The following is an 18772-nucleotide window of genomic DNA, read 5'->3' as shown; positions in this document are numbered from 1 at the left end:
ATTTTCTTGCAAGAATTTTGACAGTTTTCACCATTCCTTCATTAAAACTCCCAGGGTTATATCGACAGCTTGAAGATTCATGGTTATTTGGTTTGGCTTTGCCAAGAGGTCTCGCAGGTATTTCACTTCGTCCCATTCAGCTTTTGTTAACTTGAGTTCTCTTGTTCCAGCAGCAGCCACTTGTTCACAGTAAGATTGAAAAACAAGAAGCTCATCAATCATCGCAAATGTTGAACCCCAGCGAGTCACAGTATCCAATGATTGAGTTACCCCACGTAAATCAAGCAGAACACTTGGAATACTTGGGGTTCGTAGTTTGACAACGACTTGTCAAATTTTTGCTAGAAATTTCTTCGCATGTTCTTTGTTCAGTCCATCCCAGATTGCCAACTGAAGAGTGTGAATACCACACCTCATCAGTTGGACTTTTGAGTAGCCTCATGAAGCCATGTTGGAAATATGAGGCTAGGGTCATTAACCCATTGCGCAGCAGCATCCATGTTAAGTTTGATTTCATCCATTCCTTTAGTTCCTTCATCAGGCAAAATAGCTTCAGTTCTGTCCACATACCAGTTCTCAGAGGTAGAAATGGTTTTATTGTCCTCACTGAAATTTTTGACGGCACACGTCATGTTTGCTGCATTGTTAATGCAGATGCTCAGCACTTGCATTTCACTGATCCCAAATTTTTCTAAAATAGCTTTTACTTGACTTTTCACATACGAAGAATTGTGACGCCTTTCAGTGTCAATTATGTCCAAGATTTTTACCACAACTTTATTTTTTCCTTCTTCGTAGTACTGAGCATTGATTGCAAGGAAATTTCTGTTTCCACAGGTTGCCGCATCCATTTTCAGGTAGCACAGCTTTTGCTCCAAAGCTTTCTTGAGCTCTTCGCGACCAGACTCAGCTGTGCTGACAACTAAATGATGAACCGCATCATGCCCTGTCAAAACGCCAAGCTGCCAACCCATTTCACCTGCAGTTTTTTGGATCTTTTGTTCTTTAGCCTGAAGGTAGTGAGTGGTGTTGAACTCAAGCAAACCATTTCCATCAGCCCTTCACAGAAAGTATTGGCATCCATGGTGACTGTAACCTTTGAGGACTTCAAATATGAGTCAAGTTTTGTTTGCTTAATTTTGGGTTTCCTTTCAGATGAAGCTCCGCAAAAAATCTTTTCTACAGGAGTTTTCAAAGAGCCAGATGGACGTCATTTAGCTGCGTCAACTTTTTGTTTTGCCTCATCTTCCTGGTCCCTTTTTGTAACTAGAGCCTCATAGTTTTCAGAATGGTTACATTTTACATGCCGCCAAAGGCTGAAACTTTTCACGGCACTTGCTTCACTTGTCTTGAAGCTGCATGGTTTGAGCTCGCCATTCACTTCCTTTTCCACCTTGCACGTTGCAGATTTCTTCTTTGCTTTTCCCAAAAGCCCAAATTTGGGCTTTTCAAATTCAAAAGTAAAGACGTAGTTGAGATCCTTTTCCATAAATCGGCTATCAATCATGGGGGGCAGATTTGATTTTTTTGTGGAAGCCATGGCCAGATCTTCTTGTGCTGCTATTGCATCCAAATGTTTCTTGTTATGATCTTCGAAAAGCAATGAACAAAAGCATTACATTTTTTTTATAATGTACCTGCTTGTGATATCTTAACCAGTTAAGGTACTTTGAATTTATTTTGGATTTTCTGGACAAAAATGATCGCATTTTCTTTTTACACAAAATTATTATTAAAGTATATTTTAATATTGTAACATGTTTCTTGCAGTTTTAATGAAGTAAGAAGTATTTTAATATACATAATATAAATTTTTATTTATAAATTGCAAGTTAGTTTTTCTTATGAAATTTTGCGGTAAAATATTCAAAATATTTTCCAAGTTTTTAATTAATATCTCAAAAACACTTTAATATAGATATATCAATGAAATTTGGTATGTGCCATAGCGTTAGTATGTGCTATTGCTATTCTACAACATTACTTGTTGGGAAGTAACGAGGCTACACGTTACAAGGTTGAAAATAAACTTTAATGGGAAAGCGGATTCAAATTGCAAGCACAGTCCTTTTAGTAAAGAGATCAAATTTTCGGAAATAGGTTTTTGTTTCATCAGCCTGAATAGATTATACAAGATAGAACCTGTTATTTGCTCTATCTTGTATAATGTTTCCAGCCTGATGAAGAAAAAATATATTTCTGAAAATTTGCTCTCTTTACTAAAAGGACTGTGCTTGCAATTTGAATCCGCTTTCCCGTTAAAGTTTATTTCCAATGTTCTATCATACAACATCATTCAAATAAAATGATTTAAACTACAGGCATCGTGAACTGGGGGGACTGGGCCAATTTTATTTAATATTTTTTAAATCTTCGACTATTTCATAGAATCATAGAATATCAGGGTTGGAAGGGACCTCAGGAGGTCATTTAGTCCAACCCCCTGCTCAAAGTAGGACCGATCCCCAATTAAATCATCCCAGCCAGGGCTTTGTCAAGCCTGACCTTAAAAACTTCTAAGGAAGGAGATTCCACCACCTCCATAGGTAACGCATTCCAGTGTTTCACCACCCTCCTAGTGAAAAACTAGTATTTAACAGATACAACCCTGGAATATGATTTAATGCTAAAACATGCATTAAAATGATACTCTTAATTTATTTTGTATAATTAACCGTTTCCGAGAAAACTGTTTAAAAATTTTAATCTGCTTAGAATGATACAAACAATTTTACTTATTACTTATTTTTCAGCTTTGGAACCATAATTTTTAAATGTAATAATAAATAATAACCAAAAATTATTAACTTTATTATGGAACAAAGTAGTACTGGTCGTAGCCAGGGGCAGTCGACGACAAGCCTTTCTTGAAATATGAAATAAAAATGAGCAACCGCCAGTTCAGGATGCCTATGGTTTAAATAATTTTGGATAACGTAATATGGTAGCACATACTAATGCTAAGACACAGACATAATTTCATTACTTTATATTAAAGCGTTTTTGAGATATTAATCAGAAATTAACTTTTCATCACCTCTTTGAAGGGACTGTAGCTCCCTTAGGAAGAATTTTAGGACACGTGTTCACAGAAACATTTTTTCTTAAAATGACCTAAGGATTCACCCCCAAAATTGTGTTGGACATTTTCCAATCACTCTGGATATATCACAAAAATCACTCCTAATTTATGCAAAAATATTTACTGTATATTTATATGCCTGCTGCACACAACTTTTTCAGTAAATTTAAAATTACAAACAACGCTACCAAAAGGCCGTTGAACAGATGACATATCAAATAAGTCCACCAGAATGATACGGGAACATGTATAAATGAACAAATGTACCGGTAATGGGAGCCAGTGTGAGAAATGAGCGTAAGTGGTTAATATCTCTTGCGATATCATAATATATCAATAAACAAAAACATTAGTTTTTTGCAATATACCTGTTCGTGATATCTTAAATGTTGCATATTGCATCACACTTTTCCGTAATCGCAGCACTCAGCACGTCTCATTGATCAACCCTTACAAAAGAAGTATCAACACATACTTATCTCACTAATCTACATGAGTACGTACTCGCCTAACCTTGGCACAAGGGTGGGAGCCATCTGCAGTGTTGCAGGATGTCTGATAATTATCTGATTCTTTAATAAAACATATCTCCACAAAACTTTGTAATTTTGTATCTGTACATTAAATCTTGATTTCGGCCGAAGTGAGAATAACTGTGACATATTACGTAAAGTGGTAAAGTAGATGTTAATATCAGTTGTTATACAATTTGAAACTTTTTGGCATCTTTAGGACTTTCTTGCTAAATATAATTCATTTTGGATTGAAAATAAAAAAAAAAAACTGGAGCAGTGGAGCGGTCAGGATTTTCTGTGCTCCGGCTCCACTCCAGCTCCAGGCAAAAACCTGCAGCTCCACTGCTCCGTGCTCCAGCTCCGTGCTCCGCTCCAAAGCCCTGCATATGAAAAGAGATGCCCGTGAGCACCCAGTACATATATAGCTTGGGATATTTCTATTCCAGCATTTTCACAACCTTTCATAACACTCAACATTTGGGCTGAAATTTTTCATACTTGGTGCCTTCCCCAAAGGTGTATTAGATTAGGGGGAGGAGGAGGAAAGTTTGAGGAAAACCCTTTTCTTCCCCCATTTTTGAGTTATGAAAAATTGAATAAAATTAATGTTTCCCATTGCAAAATGGTCAAACAAACAAATCGGAACCACATTAGGCCAGATTATCTTGTACCCAGTACAGTTCAGAGGTGTGGGGAGCCACCAGGGTTGCTGTTAGTCACCTTTGGGGCAGTCTGATCCTCAGGCTGCTGGTCTTGCAGAGAAACTTAGAACAACCTTAAGGGGCCATTCCTGCAGCTGGGGATTGCTAGAGTGTAACAGTGCTCTGGCCATGCTTCCTTTCTCTTGGCCCCATCTTTTACACTGGGGGTAGGGGGGTTGTCAGTAACAGAGATGGCATAAAGCTGGCTCAACACCACACGAAGATTCCGTTCTGCTGATTAAACCTCAGAGAGCCACTTAGCCGGGAGCACCAAATCGTAGAAATGTAGGGCTGGAAGGGACCTCAAGAGCTCATTTAGTCCAGCCCCCTGCACTGAGGAAGGACCATGTAAACCTGGACCATCCCTGACAGGTGTTTGTCCAACCTATTCTGAAAAACCTCCAGTGACGGGGATTCCACAACCTCTCTGGGAAACCTATTCCAGTGCTTAACTACCCTCATAGTTAGAAAGTTTTTCCTAATATGTGACCTAAATCTCACTTGCCGCAGAGTAAGCCTATTACTTCTTGTTCTACCTTCGGTGGACATGGAGAACAATTGATCACCATCCTCTCTATAACAGCCCTCAACATATTTGAAGACTGTTATCAGGCCCTTCCTCCGCCTTCTTTTCTCAAGACTAAATATGCCCAGTTTTATTAACCTTTCCTCATCGGTTCAGGTTTTCTAAACCTTGTATCATTTTTATTGCTCTTTTCTGGATTCCCTCCAATTTCTAAACATCTTTCCTAAAGTGTGGCACCCAGAACTGGACACAGTGCTTCAGCTGAGGCCTCACCAGGCCAAGTAGACTGGGGACAATTACCTCCCATGTTTTATGTATGACACTCCTGTTAATACACCCCAGAATTATATTAACATTTTTAGCAACTGCCTCATGTTGTTGACTCGTATTCAGTTTGTGATCCACTATAACTTCTTTTCAACAGTACTACTGCCTAACCAGTTATTCCCCATTTTGTAGCTGTGCATATGATTTTTTTCTTCCTGAGTGTGTAGTATTTTGCACTTATCTTTATTGAATTTCATCTTGTTGATTTCAGACCAATTCTCCAATTTGTCAAGGTCATTTTGAATTCTAATCATGTCCTCCAAGGTGCTTGAAACCCCATCTACCTTGGTGTCATTTGTGAATTTTATAAGCATACTTTCCAGTCCATTAAGCAAGTCATTAATGAAAATATTGAATAGTACCAGATCCAGAACAGACTCCTGCAGTACCTCAGTAGATATATTCCCCAACTTTGACAGCGAACCATTGATAACTACTCTTTGAGTATGGTATTTAAAACCGTTTTGTATCCATTTTATAGTAATTTCATTTAGACCACATTTCCCTAGTTTGCTTATGAGAATGTTATGTTAGACAGTGTCAAAAGCCTTACTAAAATCAAGAGATATCACATCTACAGCTTCCCCATCCAGTAGGACAATAACCCTGACAAAGAAGGTTGGTTTGCTATGATTTGTTCTTGATAAATCCATGTTGGCTACTACTTATAACACTATTGTCCTCTAGGAGTTTGTTCCAGTATCTTTCCAAGTATCGAGGTTAGGTTGATTGGTCCATAATTCCCCAATTTTTCTTTTTTTCTCTTTTTAAAGACGGGTACTATGTTTCCCATTCTCCAGTCTTGTGGGACCTCACCTGTTCTCCATTTCTCAGATATAATCATTAATGATTGTGAGATTGTTTCAGCTAGTTCCTTCAGTACCTTAGGGTGCATTTCATCAGGCCCTGCTGAATTTAATACACCTAAATTATCTAAATGTTGTTTAACCTGTTCTTTTCCTGTTTTGATTGCATTCCTTCCTGGTGGTTGTTAATATTAATTATGCTGAGTATGTGGTCACCATTAACCTTTTTAGTGAAAATTGAAGTAAAATAGGCATGAAATACCTCATCCTTCTTGATATCATCAGTTATTAGCTCTGCTTCCCCGCTAAGGAGAGTACCTGCACTTTCCTTCATCTTTTCTTGCTCCTAAATTATTTAAAGAACCAGTTCTTATTGCCTTTTATGTCCCTTGTTATGTATAACTCATTTTGTGCCTTAGCCTTTCTGATGTTGTCCCTTCATGCTTGAGCTATTCTTTTGTTCTTACCCTTAGCAATTTGTTCATGTTTCCATTCCTTATAGGATTCCTTTTTGATTTTCAGGTCATTAAAGAGCTCCTGAGGGAGCAACACTGGCTTCTCACTATTCTTTCTATCTTTCCTTTGCACTGGGATAGTTTGCTGTTGCACCTTTAATATTGACTCTTTGAGAAACTGCCAGCTCTCTTTGAACTCCTTTTTCCCTCAGATTTTCTTCCCATGGGACTGTGCCTACCAGTTCTCTAGGTCTGTTACAGTCTGCTTTTTTGAAGTCCATTGTCCTTATTCTGCTGTTGTCACTCCTTTCTTTCCTTAGAATCATGAAATCAATACTTTCATGATCACTTTCACTTAAATTGCCTTCCATCTTCAAATTCTCTACCAACTCCTCCTTGTTGGTCAGAATCAAGTCTAAAATGGCTGTCTCCTTGGTTACCGCCTCCACTTTCTGAAACAACAAATTGTCCCTGATATATCTGGCCCATTGTGTTCTGAATGGGAGTACAGTGACGGTGGCTGAAGTTTGAAACCTGATCCTTGGCATGGGCAGACCTCACTAAGGACTGGTGCCTTGGCTTGGCTTGCAGGGGCAGGCATGAAAATGTTATAAAAGGTTGAAAAATCACTTCTGACTGACCTCATGGCATCTGCTAAGACTTTTAGTGGAGTGCAAAGATGACTACTCCTCTTGTGACCTCTCCACACATTCTCCCTGCCTGACCTGAGCAGGATCCTACTGCTGGGAGAGAGTGGGCATGAGGGGACATGTAAGTGTCATGCTACATTAAGTAGCAAAATCCTCCAGGAAAAAAACAAAAACCTTTCCCTTAATGGCCAGGACAAGAAAAAACAGCACTGGTGGGTTGGTGTAGGAAATGGATCCAACAACCCCTTCCCATCCCTCCCCAATGCACTGCTCCATGTTATGGCCCCAGTGGTGCTGTGCTGCATGGTACGTAAGAGGTACAGCCCCCCTGGGATGGCTCCCGCATGCCTTCTCCGTTGTGCAGTGGGACCGCACCAGTTGTGCTATATTCAGACCCTCCTTGGTCTGCTGGATCTGGGTCCTAAATATCAAAATCCCTGCTGATATGACCTTACTGCTGCATATTATAACCACTAGAACCCAGGAAAGGTTCAGCCAGTAGCCTCGCTTCACGGCACTGGCTAGGCCTGGTTTTCTGGTTAAATGTACAGCTTAATCTATTACTGTTTGTCCTACAGAGCATATGGGACACACAATGTGGCCGAGTTAATGCTGCTGTGAGGAACCTTAACGTCTGCATTTCCTGACTGTCTTGGGATTATAACTGTACAGCCTTCATACTGCATTAGTGTAGTGATTTGCATTTAATAGGGAAGGACTCTGCCAGCTGAGTGCACTGGGGACTGCAGGGGATGGATCTGAACCAAAAGGATGACTGGCTCAAATACTTGTGTAATGGGAGAAAGCAAAACCTCAGATTGAAACACACCTGAACTCCAGATCTGGATATGAATTTTGTAGTTTGGGCTCTTTTCTAAATCCTTAGCTGGTATAAATTGGTGGAGCTCTTTTGAAGCCCAAGGAGCTATGTCAATTTGAGGATCTGGCCTATATTTCCATCTAATCTAATCTCTCTAGGTATTTCTAAACCCTAGTCACTGGGCACTAGGCTCACACACAAGAGTAGATGCTTCTCTGATTTTTAAGCAAACTAATCAGACCAGTTGGCACAACACAGCTAAGCTGGAGACCTCTTGAGAACAGCTTGCTTGGAGGATTCCCACTTCTTCATGCTCCCAGTTACGATTGAATCACTTTCCCCTCTGGAAAAAGCCTTTTTCTTGCATTTCACGGTATGGCTAGAGCAGCCGTGTGATTAGAGGCCGTTATTGTCAGAACAGATGATGACCATGGCTGCTGCAGAACTGTCATGCGACTTGCTGTCTAGCTCTGTAAATCAATTTGTGGCCACCTCAATGATTTTATTTTGCTATTCTTGATCTCACCAATTACAATATCCTTTCCTGGTCACTGCAGAGAGGCTCTGCCACCGTTTAATGGGACTCTCTCCTCTGAGGACCCTCATGAAAGATCTTCTCTCTGCCTAGTCACTGCTGACCTCATCTTCCTTTCCTTTATTAGTCCCTTACGTGCTGAGGAGCTGTGCCGAGTTCATTGAGACCCATGGCATTGTGGATGGAATCTACCGGCTCTCTGGAGTGACATCCAACATACAGAAGCTGAGGTAAGGGCAGGGGTCTGACTGCAAAGGGGGGTTCAGTGGCATTGCTCAGTACCATTGTTTGGGGCTAGTCCAGGCATAGACTTGTTGAATGTTGTCCCAAGGTGGTGTAATGAGGGCAGCAGGGCCCAGCCCCGTTAAAGAGGAGACCAGATTTAGAGAGAACCTTAGTTCCTAACACTGGTAAAGACCAAACACACTACTTTATGGAGACTAACTTTTGTCCCCCCAAAAGCACCCCACTCTGGGTCCACTAACGGAGTACTTTGTGGGCAGCCTAGGAGTAACCAACCTCAGGGGCAGTCCAGGAGTATCCAACCTCAGGAGAGGGTAGTCGCTGTATGTCAGTTTTAGGACCCATCAGTGGAGCTGTGTGAGGAAAACCAGAGAAGAATGAACCTGGAGCCTGAGCTTCAGGAGAAGATCTGGTCCAGGTTGCAGGTAAAAGAGGCAGATCTCTGCTTTCCAGCCTATAACATATTTCTCTTTCCCCTCTGCCTGTGACAGACAACTAGGCATGGACTGTTTCCAGCTCCTGTTCTTCCAGGCTGTTATGTCTCTTTCTGTGTTGTTTCAGGCAGGAGTTTGGCTCTGATCAATGTCCAGACCTGACAAGGGAAGTTTACCTTCAGGACATTCACTGTGTGGGGTCACTCTGCAAGCTGTATTTCAGGGAGCTGCCAAACCCGCTCCTCACTTATGAGCTCTACAAGAAATTTACGGTGAGCCTTTTATTCTTTTTCACAGCCCGGCATGCACATGTGTTTTGGTAAAGGTAGTTGGTTGTGTTTTAGTCTCACTCTGATGACCCCGTGTCAGGGGTTTGTGTGTGTGTGTGTGTGTGTAGGGGGATCATCCATCAGTGCTCATGCACACTCCTGCTATCTTTTCATTTTGTCTGTTGCTGTCTCGCTCTTTCTCACTTTGTTTCTCTCTGTCCCTTCATTGTTTCCCTCATTCTCTTCGCTATTTCCATCCCTCTATCTTTGTGTTACACTGTCTCCTTCTCTTCCATATCTCCCTCTCTCATTCTGTTTTTTTCTCATTCTTTCTCTTACTCGCTTCCCCCCCCCCCTTTTTTTTTTCTCTTTGTCTCATTGAACCTTTCCTTCCTTCCTTCCTTCCTCTGGCCCTCCCTCCCTTCCTCCCTAATTCTGATTCTTTCCCCCATTGCTGTCCTTTGCTTGTAATTTTTATAACATGTGAATTCACAGGGCCTGATTGTCTGATGCACTGTGCAGTCATTTACACCTGTTCACAGTGAGTGCACAGTGGGTGTAAAATACTACATCTTGCAGATGTGCTAGTGTGCACTCAGTTTTCATTGATGTAAATTATGACACAAAGTAGAGGGCAATGGAAAATCAGGCCATAATGATCATGTCCTGGATACAAAGAGCAGGTGAAGGTGGAAACTGTTCAAGCAGAAATCTGTAACCTCATTTAAAGTAACTGTAATTCAAAGTGTAATAACTCCATTCTGCAAAGCGAATACAGATTATGTGTGGATACAAGTAGGAGTCTGGGAGCAGACTGCTGGGGGCAGAAAAATAGACAATGACCCTTGCTGCTGAGCCTCCCTAAGTCTGTGCTGGTGACCATAGCTGGATTTCTAAAAGAACTGGACAATTTGATGACAGATAATATTTTATTATTGGCACTGCAGATAGTAACACCTGTAGTTAAGGTTGCCTGATGCTTTCCACTATAAAACCCTGCATTCATTTGGTTATAACTTTGCCAATCTTTAATCATTTGGGCTGAAATTTTCCACGCTGGCTGGCTGACTCATATTGAATGTTTTTGGAAAGTTTCAGATAAAACAGTTCATTCATTTCTCAGAACGATATTAGGGAAAAGTACATTGTATTGCCCATGTTCAAAAATTCTTAGAACTGTTTTGTTGAGAAGCTCTGGTGTCTCCCCTTAACTTTGAAGCAGAGACTAGAAATTTGGCAGGGGGATCACTCTGGTGTCAGGAATGTTAGATATTATAGTGATGAGCATGGTATATGAATGTATGTAGAACAGAATAGCCTTTTGTTTTTCCCTTGAAAATATGCCCAGGTTGGCCAAGTTTTAAGTCTTTGAACAATCTCAGTTTGCACTTGCTCACTAGAGACTTGTTAGAGTTTGGCAGCTAAATTCTCCAAAGATTCCATCTGTATTGAGCATGCTCTAACTAAGGGCTGCAGGGGCTGAACAGGACTTTCCCTGCAGTTACTTCTCTTGGCTGCCCAGGGACAACTATCATGCCCGACATAGGAACTGAGAGCAGGAAGATGGTCTCTCTTGTGCTTTCACTGCTGGGCCCAGGCAGGAGGACAAGAAGGAAGAAAAGGCTGATAGGATATGCAAAGGGGTGAGGAGCCGGGTCTGGGGGGGTAGTGTGGGAGGAGACTGGGATAAGGAGTAGAGGGGATAGAGAACTGGGATGATTAAGATTTGGCAAAGTTAAAAGCAACTGAAAACAGGTTCTTATTACAGCTGTGTGAAATTGTTCAGCCAAAACCTTTTTCGGCAAAAAATGCAAGATTGGATGACACTGGAACGTTTTGTGAATTTGTGTTGATTTTGCCAAATTGTGTAGGTAAAATAATTTTAAAAAATCCAAAAATGTGAAAATGTTTCATTATGACATTTTTTAAAGGAAATGTTTCATTTTTTCAGCTCTAAATGACTTTTTGTTTGGAAATTTCCTTCACATTTTTTTTTTAAATTAAAATGTGAAAAAACACTCAAAATCAAAATGAAACATTTTGTTTCGGGTCAAATGAAATATCTTTTTTTTGACCCGAAGCAATTTTTTTTCAAGATTTTGATTCGCTGAACATTTTGAAAAATGTTGGCTTCAGGGTCTTATAATGGGAACTGTTGGGCAGCCTTAACTATAGGTATTTCTACTTACAGTGGGTAACTCATTTGACTAGAAATACTAACAGAAGCCCCCAAAAAAGAAACTATTCCCCAAAGTCTAGCGAAAACCACCAGATGGGGAGTCTGGTTGAATGTAGGATGGGTGCCCCAGTGCCTAGACAGCAGGGTGTGGGTGGGAGGCAGAGATGCCTGGTAATCCCACCCTGTCTGCCTCACTCAACACTGTGTCTGAGGAAGGCTAGGCACAGCTTTGAGTCACCACAGTAATTCAGACATTAGTGTCTCAGGATAGGAAAATTCTTAATGACCAGAGAGGGATTAGCCTTTCGGCTTCAGTGGTATCACATTTATAAATGCGATGACCCTGCCATGGCATTGCTGCATATTTACCTTTGCAGTGTGACACTCCCTCTTGCTCTGGGCCTTCACCAGCTCATAATCCAGTTCTGATCGAGTTGGTGACTCTGGCACTGACAGACTCATTCTAACACTAGTGTAAAGGGACTGATTGCTCCATCGAACCAATTCAAAAACAGAAGGCCACACACCTTCTTCTTCTCTCAGTTTTACTCCACTTGCTAGCCAGAGGTTAGGAGGAACAGGGTACCAGCTGAGCACACCCAGTGTGGTCAGTGTAGTAGAAGGGTAAGAGATCATGTCTGTCCTTGACTGTGTATCTGAAACTCCCTGTCTCTTTCCAATTTTTTCTTCCCATTCACAAGGTGAAAGGTGAAACAATCAGCAATTAATGCTACATTTGAAAAAAATACATTAAATAAAAGCAGTTGGCTTTTCCTGGGATTCTGTGTCCTCTCCTTCTTGATGCTCCGAATCTATAATTCCACATGTTGAAGATGGTGCCCCATGGTTTTGTAAGCCATGCCATGGGTGTCTAGGTCAGTTGGCTGAGAAGTATGGCTGTTGGGTCTGAGTCAGTCATGACATCACATGAATCAGCATTTGCTTGCTGTCTGTTTCAGCTTCCTTTCCTAGAACCTAGAAATGAAATGTGTGAGCCAAAACCCAGCTGATGTCTAATGTTTCAGATTTGCACCCAAATGTTTGGATGCTTCTCCTGATCCATCTTTGGTCAGAACCAATGGCCTGGAAATCTCACATGAGAAGCGTAGGATTTATTGTGCTTCTTCTCTCTCGAATGGTGGAAACAGGCTTTTTTATAGGTCAGTACTTCCACTGGTGGATTGAAACAAAAATAATCAGCTGAGATGGGTCTGAGTTGTAAGATTTAAATCTGGAGTGGAACTTCCCCCAATTCAGGAGTTTTCATCTCTGGGTTTTCAGTTCAGCCCATAGCAGAGATGGGGTCAGACACAAAGCTCAGATTTGGATTTCCCAAGTTCAGAGGTATCAGAGCTGTCTTTTTATCTGGGACTATCTCTGGAGCTGAGGCTTGTGGAGATAAAAAAAAAAATGACAGGTTAACTTTCACCCCACTAACTTCTTTGAACCTCAGAAAAGGCTCAGTTCCTGCTTTGAATGAAGATTAAGGTTAGAGCTCATTTAATCCAAATAAGGTGTCCGTCTCTCTCTCCCCATCAACTGTTTTGACATTGGAGGCAGGCTGGTGGTATATGAACACCTGATCTCTCTCTATATATTCATTATTGCTGCAAAGCCCTCTCCTCGATCGATGCCTGATTAATGGTATATAAGTTTGACAGCACACGTGTACCATGTCAGTGACATTAAAGGACTTGTGTTGGTGATCCTGGCTATGCTCTTATTGGTGAGATCATTGGTAACAATGGTGAAGGTATTGACTGATGACATTGTTGATGCTTCTGTTGCTTGGTGTGGTAATTGTGATGGTGGTGGTGTCTATGCACCTGTGGTTGTGGGCTGACAACAAAGATCAGTAATAGGTTCAAGGCACAGAATTCAAATCTGGGTTCCCAAAGTGGGGGCTGCTTGGATCCCGGCATGCAGTTCATGCCCATCTCTGGTAGCGAAACTGATTATGGCAATTTACATGTGGTTTTGCATAAAGGATGGCTGATAGTGAAAAGAATAGTGACGAGAATAGTGACAGCAGAATAAATAATGGGAATGTAGTAGTGACAGTGAAAACACAGGAAGGGGTTTCTTTGGTTGTGGTTGGTGATTTCAAATTAATTATATTTAAGCAACTGATGGTTAGGAAAGGCTTGTTTTCTTCATCTCAGTTCTAGATTTGCTGACGTCCTTATGTAGGCAAAACTCCAGTTAGCAGGAGCGGTCACCGTGTCTTTCTTTGAACTCACTCCAACCCCCAGCAGTAGCAGAGTGGGCAGGTGGATCCTAGATAGCCTCACATTGTTTGAAGTTCCTAGTGGCTTCTCCTCTCCCATTGTAATGTTGAAAGGGAATAGCTGACAGAAGACTAACAATGCAGAGAAGAACTCTCAGGAATTCAGACAATACGTTCTTAAATCTCCTCTCAGCTCCTGCTTTGCAGAGAACTGCCGGGCTAGTGGTGGTGGGGAGGTGCCTCACCTCCATTTTATCTACGCTATTCCACTCTAATGGCTAATGCAGATGTTTGTTATTCTGTCTATGCAATTGTATTTCTAGGCACCTGTCATTGTAGCTCATCTAAAATACCTCATCATCACAGGAGCTGCTGTATCTACATACAGTAGATAATAATGCTTGTTTTTATTTATAAATTACTTTGCCTTTCATGCCCACAAGTCCCAAGCTGTTTTCATTTCACAGGGTTTAAAAAGGACCCATTTTTTATTTGTTCTCAAACTTTTTTTGGAAAAAGTTTCAATATTTTTCATTTGTTATTTATCATTTCCTCCTCTTTTCCTTTCATTTATTTTCCCTCTCTTCCTCCACCCGCTCTCCGTATTTTTTGTTTTTTTTCTTTCCATTTTTCTCCCAGTCATTGTGTGTGTGTGTGTGTCGGGGGGGGGAATCAATTTTCAAAAATGAGTGGGAGGAAGGAGGGGAGGGAGAAGGCAGGAGTCAAAAAGAAGAAAAAGGAAATACATCTCGCAGCTGAAGATCTCAAAGTGTTTAATGAATTAAGGCCCAGACTTTCAGCTGTGAACTGAAGGAGACTAGGGCTCTATGCCCCGCAGCGAGGTGGGTAAGTATGGTTATCCTTACAGGGAGGTGAAGTGACTTGCCCAAGGTCTCACAGAAAGTCAGTGGCAGGACTTCCTACTCATAGCTCTGTAATGTAATGAGACAGTGCTCCCTCTGACACCTGCCAGGCCTCTGTACGCGTCTCTCTCTGTCACTTCCTCACTTCCTCTAAATCCATCACCTCAATGGACTATTTCCTTTCTCTCCACAGGAGGCAATATCTCGCTGCCCAGAGGAGGAGCAATTGGCCCGAATTCAAAATGTCATCCAGGAACTTCCACCATCACATTACAGGTAAGAACTCAGCCGTTGAGGCTGTGGGGATCCATACGGTGTCTCTTAGCTGTGGGAAGGATTCTCTGAAACAGCTTCAGCTTCGGGGAGGAGCGGAGAGGTGGGTTCATTCATTGCCACCAAATTCAAGAGCAATTCACCTGTCCTCTAAATAAAATTAAACAGATCATTGCATTATGTGTCTGAAAGAGCAACCAGCCCTTTCTAGCTTCCGTCAACCCGGCTCTCCCTCCCAGCTGCCATAACGTACTTGGCCAGTTGCTCAGTGCTGTCCAAGTGGGAGAAGGCAATTAAGCACGTGTATTTAAGCATACAATGTGATCTGAATTTCCACAGCCACCATATGCATCAGTAGCCCCCTTCTTTCTGCTTCCTACTGACCTTCCTCCTCAAATTCATTTGGGTTGTGCCACATGAAGCCATCTGCAATAACAACATCCACAGTGTTCTGCACCACTGCTCATAAACTCTGACATCACAAATCACTGCTCTGGCTTTGAGCCATGGTGCCCATTTTGCCAGTCTCATATATACAGACCCCACAGTCACTGCGGGAGACTGAAACCAGTACTATCAGCACCAAAACACAGGCCTCTACCTCTTGAGCTAAAGGAGCATTCTGTTAGCAGATCTTATATGGCAGACTGCTGTAATCTCGCGGGCTAGCAACTAATGGGAGACTTGATCACATGTGCAGGAGCTGAAGACTTTTTCTTTATCCAAACCAAATGCTTGCAGGACTCTGGAATACCTGATCAAGCATCTGACTCACCTGGCCTCCTTCAGCAACATGACCAACATGCACACCAGGAACCTGGCCCTAGTGTGGGCACCTAATCTCCTCAGGTACAGTAAGGACTTCTTTTCACTTCACTCTTAGGGGAGCGCTGCTGAGCTACTGCTGGATCATCTAAGAGTGAAACTGACCAGACAGTAAACAGAGACTGACCAGTTAGTCACAGACCGAGCCCGCTGAGAAAAATGCAAAGAAATAAACAGCATAAATAATAGTGCAAAGTAAATATCATTTAAAAAATTCTCCCAAGTTGAATAACCTGAGGTTTTACTAATAATATCCAGGGAAGGAAATCTATGGATTTCTAAAAACTATATTCTTTTTGACAGTGTCCATTTAAAAATGAGGCGTTTGCTCATCATTATGGGATTGAAGCAACTGTTTTCAAAATATGGGTGATTGAGTTTGATAGGACAGAGCAATGAGTGACTCGGGAAGGGGAGATAGTGCTACATGTTATAGATGACTTGAATCCAAATCCATTTTGGTCACAAATGAAATGAGTTTGAAGATCTTAAGATAGTTGCTAGTGGACGTTCGCTGGTATCACAAGATCACCAAGCAGTTTTTCGTAATTTACCATGCGTGAAAATCAATGCTGAGAGCCAATCCTGTGATTGGATCAAATGTTGAAACTATTGAACATTGCAAAGTGGATGTTTACTACTCAGACATTTCCATTCCAGCTTCTGTCCTTCTTGTCAAATGACCTGAAGTCTGTTTCCTTTGTAATGCAAGTCCCAGGGAGGACAAGAAAGCGGCAGGCAATGCAACTGCAGTCTCCTTACATGGTTATCCCGTTGGCAATGCCCCAAACCGTTATCTAACAAACCACTCATTAACTTTACAAAGGATCCATTGCCCAGAGATAATTTCTTCAGTAACACTTTGGCATGTCAAGATAAGGAAGGTTTTTCTGCTGAGAGAGTGAGAATGCAAGAGTGCTGGGTGGAGTGAAGGAAGGGACAGGGACTCATAGACTCATAGATATTAAGGTCATAAAAGACAGTCATAAAAAATAGCAGGAAAAAGAAGAACCCAAGACATGGAATTCAAATCTGCTCTTCCCTCACATTTGATTGGGTTCAGTTCTGGTGGTTTGGCTTCAAATCCACCTTACAGAGATAAGCTCAAACCACAAAGTTTGGAGCTGGAGCCAAAGTCTGAGGGGGTGCTGGGCCCAGTGTTCGGTTTAGTCTCTAAAAGGAATAGAGTAAGAGGACCGAGAGAAGGTGGGAAAGGAAAAATAGAATGGTGGAAATAGGAAAAAGAAAACTTCTGATGAATAAAATTAGTTAAAATGCAAAGGGGAGAGGAAATGGAGAAAGAACACAAAAGGAAAAAGGAGAGATGAGAAAGGAAATGGGGAAAGAATAAAGAAAGAATGGAAAGTTAAAGAGAGAATAAAGGACTGGAAGAGTAAAAAGAACAAGACTCAGAGCAACAGTGGGTAAAAAATTCCTATTCCAGAACATTCCTGCTGTATCAGGGAAAGGTTCCACCCATGACCTACTGGGGAAGGTCAAAGCAATTCTCTCCCTCACATACTGTATCTTAGGATGCAGGGGTTTTATTGTATTTATGGCTGCTCCCCCTGTGGTACAGGTCGAAGGAGATCGAGGCTGTTGGCTGCAACGGAGATGCAGCTTTTCTGGAGGTGCGAGTCCAACAGTTGGTGATTGAGTTTATCTTGAATCATGTGGATCAAATCTTCAGCAACAATATAACAACCAGCTCCATGGAGAATGATGGTAACTACCTCCCCTGCCACATACGCTAACTGCTGGCCGCTCTAACCCTAGCCCCATCCCCTCCCACCAACACCCCAATTTCAACCCCGTCCTTTCTCATAGATGCTCCCAAACCTTCTCACTAGTACCCTAGCCCCTCACTGACTGTAACACTTCTCACCAACACCTCAGATCCTTCTCTTCAACATCCCCGATAGTCCCTACCAAAATGCAAACCCACCCTAAACCTTCTCACCAATGCCTGACCCGACTAATCGTGACACTTTTCATCAACTCCCTCCTCACCAGCGTGACAGTACTCCCAATCCCAACATTAACCTTTCCCATCGACGCTCACGGATCTACCCTTGATATTCCAATCCATCCTAACCTTAGCCACCCCACTTAGCTCTTCTCACCAATGCCTAGAACCCTAAACCTTTCCACCAACAGCCTGAGCCCAGCCTAAAATCTTCTCCTTGCAATGTCAGGCCTTCTCCAATCATAGCTCTTCACACCCTTGTCCCCATCTCTGTCGACAGCCTTCTCCTCCCTTTGCTTGTCATGTCTAATCCCAGCCCTTCCTGCCATCAAAAAAACATGTCCAAAACTACAGTGTGTGCTTTGCATGGCATTCGGATCATATGTCTAAGGATTTGCTGCTTTATAACTGGGGGCATTATTTCATAAACTGAGAATTTGTCCTGGACTTCAGCAGAATTGGGAAATACTGTTCTTGTTACTCAGATACAGGCTTGTAGAGAAAGTGCTTTTAACGGGGGCTCTTGGTCCTGATTAGCCTCACATAACCTCAAAAATGTGCACCCCTATAAGTTTGTAATTCTTTTCAGCTTTTATGTGAGCTTTAGGGGAATTTTTAGCACTTAAGGAAGTGAGGGACTTACCATGTTGCCTAAAGACACAGTGTAGGCAGTGGCTATGCAACCTCCCCACACCCAGCTCTGTCACTACCCTTAAAGTCCTCTGCTGGAAATCACCCGCTCAGAGCTCCAGCCCTGACCTGCAGACACCCCTGTTCTTCCAGTGCTAATGCAATGCCTATGGCCTTCTGTTCTCCCATGGCAGAGGTTAGAGGCCGCAGGATGAATAATTCTGCCCTAGGATTAGTTCAAATTGGCACAAATGTCATGATGGAGTAGTGACTCACCAACATAAAGGGTTGGTGATGCGTTGCAGAGCCTTTGATCTCCAGGTCACCAGTTCAAATCTGGCCTGTTTTGGTAGTGACTGAACGTTGTTGCCTGCTAACAGCTGTGTGGAGTCCTGTGAGGAATACATGGACGGTCTTAGTCCAGTTCTTAGTGGGGAAGTTCCCAT

General features: G+C 42.0%; 1 protein-coding gene across 2 annotated transcripts in view; it reads left to right on the top strand.

Annotated features, from left to right (window-relative positions):
- The window catches only part of ARHGAP31 (Rho GTPase activating protein 31), a 95394-nt gene that overhangs the window by 56510 nt on the left and 20112 nt on the right, over nucleotides 1-18772 (top strand). For both annotated transcript variants that reach the window (XM_048818237.2, XM_048818246.2), the window contains exons 2-6: nucleotides 8545-8647; nucleotides 9222-9366; nucleotides 14826-14908; nucleotides 15647-15754; nucleotides 17310-17455. In XM_048818237.2, the coding sequence (XP_048674194.2) occupies nucleotides 8545-8647; nucleotides 9222-9366; nucleotides 14826-14908; nucleotides 15647-15754; nucleotides 17310-17455 (585 nt within the window). The remainder of the gene's footprint in view (nucleotides 1-8544; nucleotides 8648-9221; nucleotides 9367-14825; nucleotides 14909-15646; nucleotides 15755-17309; nucleotides 17456-18772) is intronic.

Source organism: Caretta caretta, chromosome 1 (assembly GCF_965140235.1).
Source record: "Caretta caretta isolate rCarCar2 chromosome 1, rCarCar1.hap1, whole genome shotgun sequence".
NCBI lineage: Eukaryota > Metazoa > Chordata > Testudines > Cheloniidae > Caretta > Caretta caretta.
The sequence above is the reverse complement of the archived record's forward strand: the minus strand, read 5'-3'. Positions and strand labels throughout refer to the sequence as shown.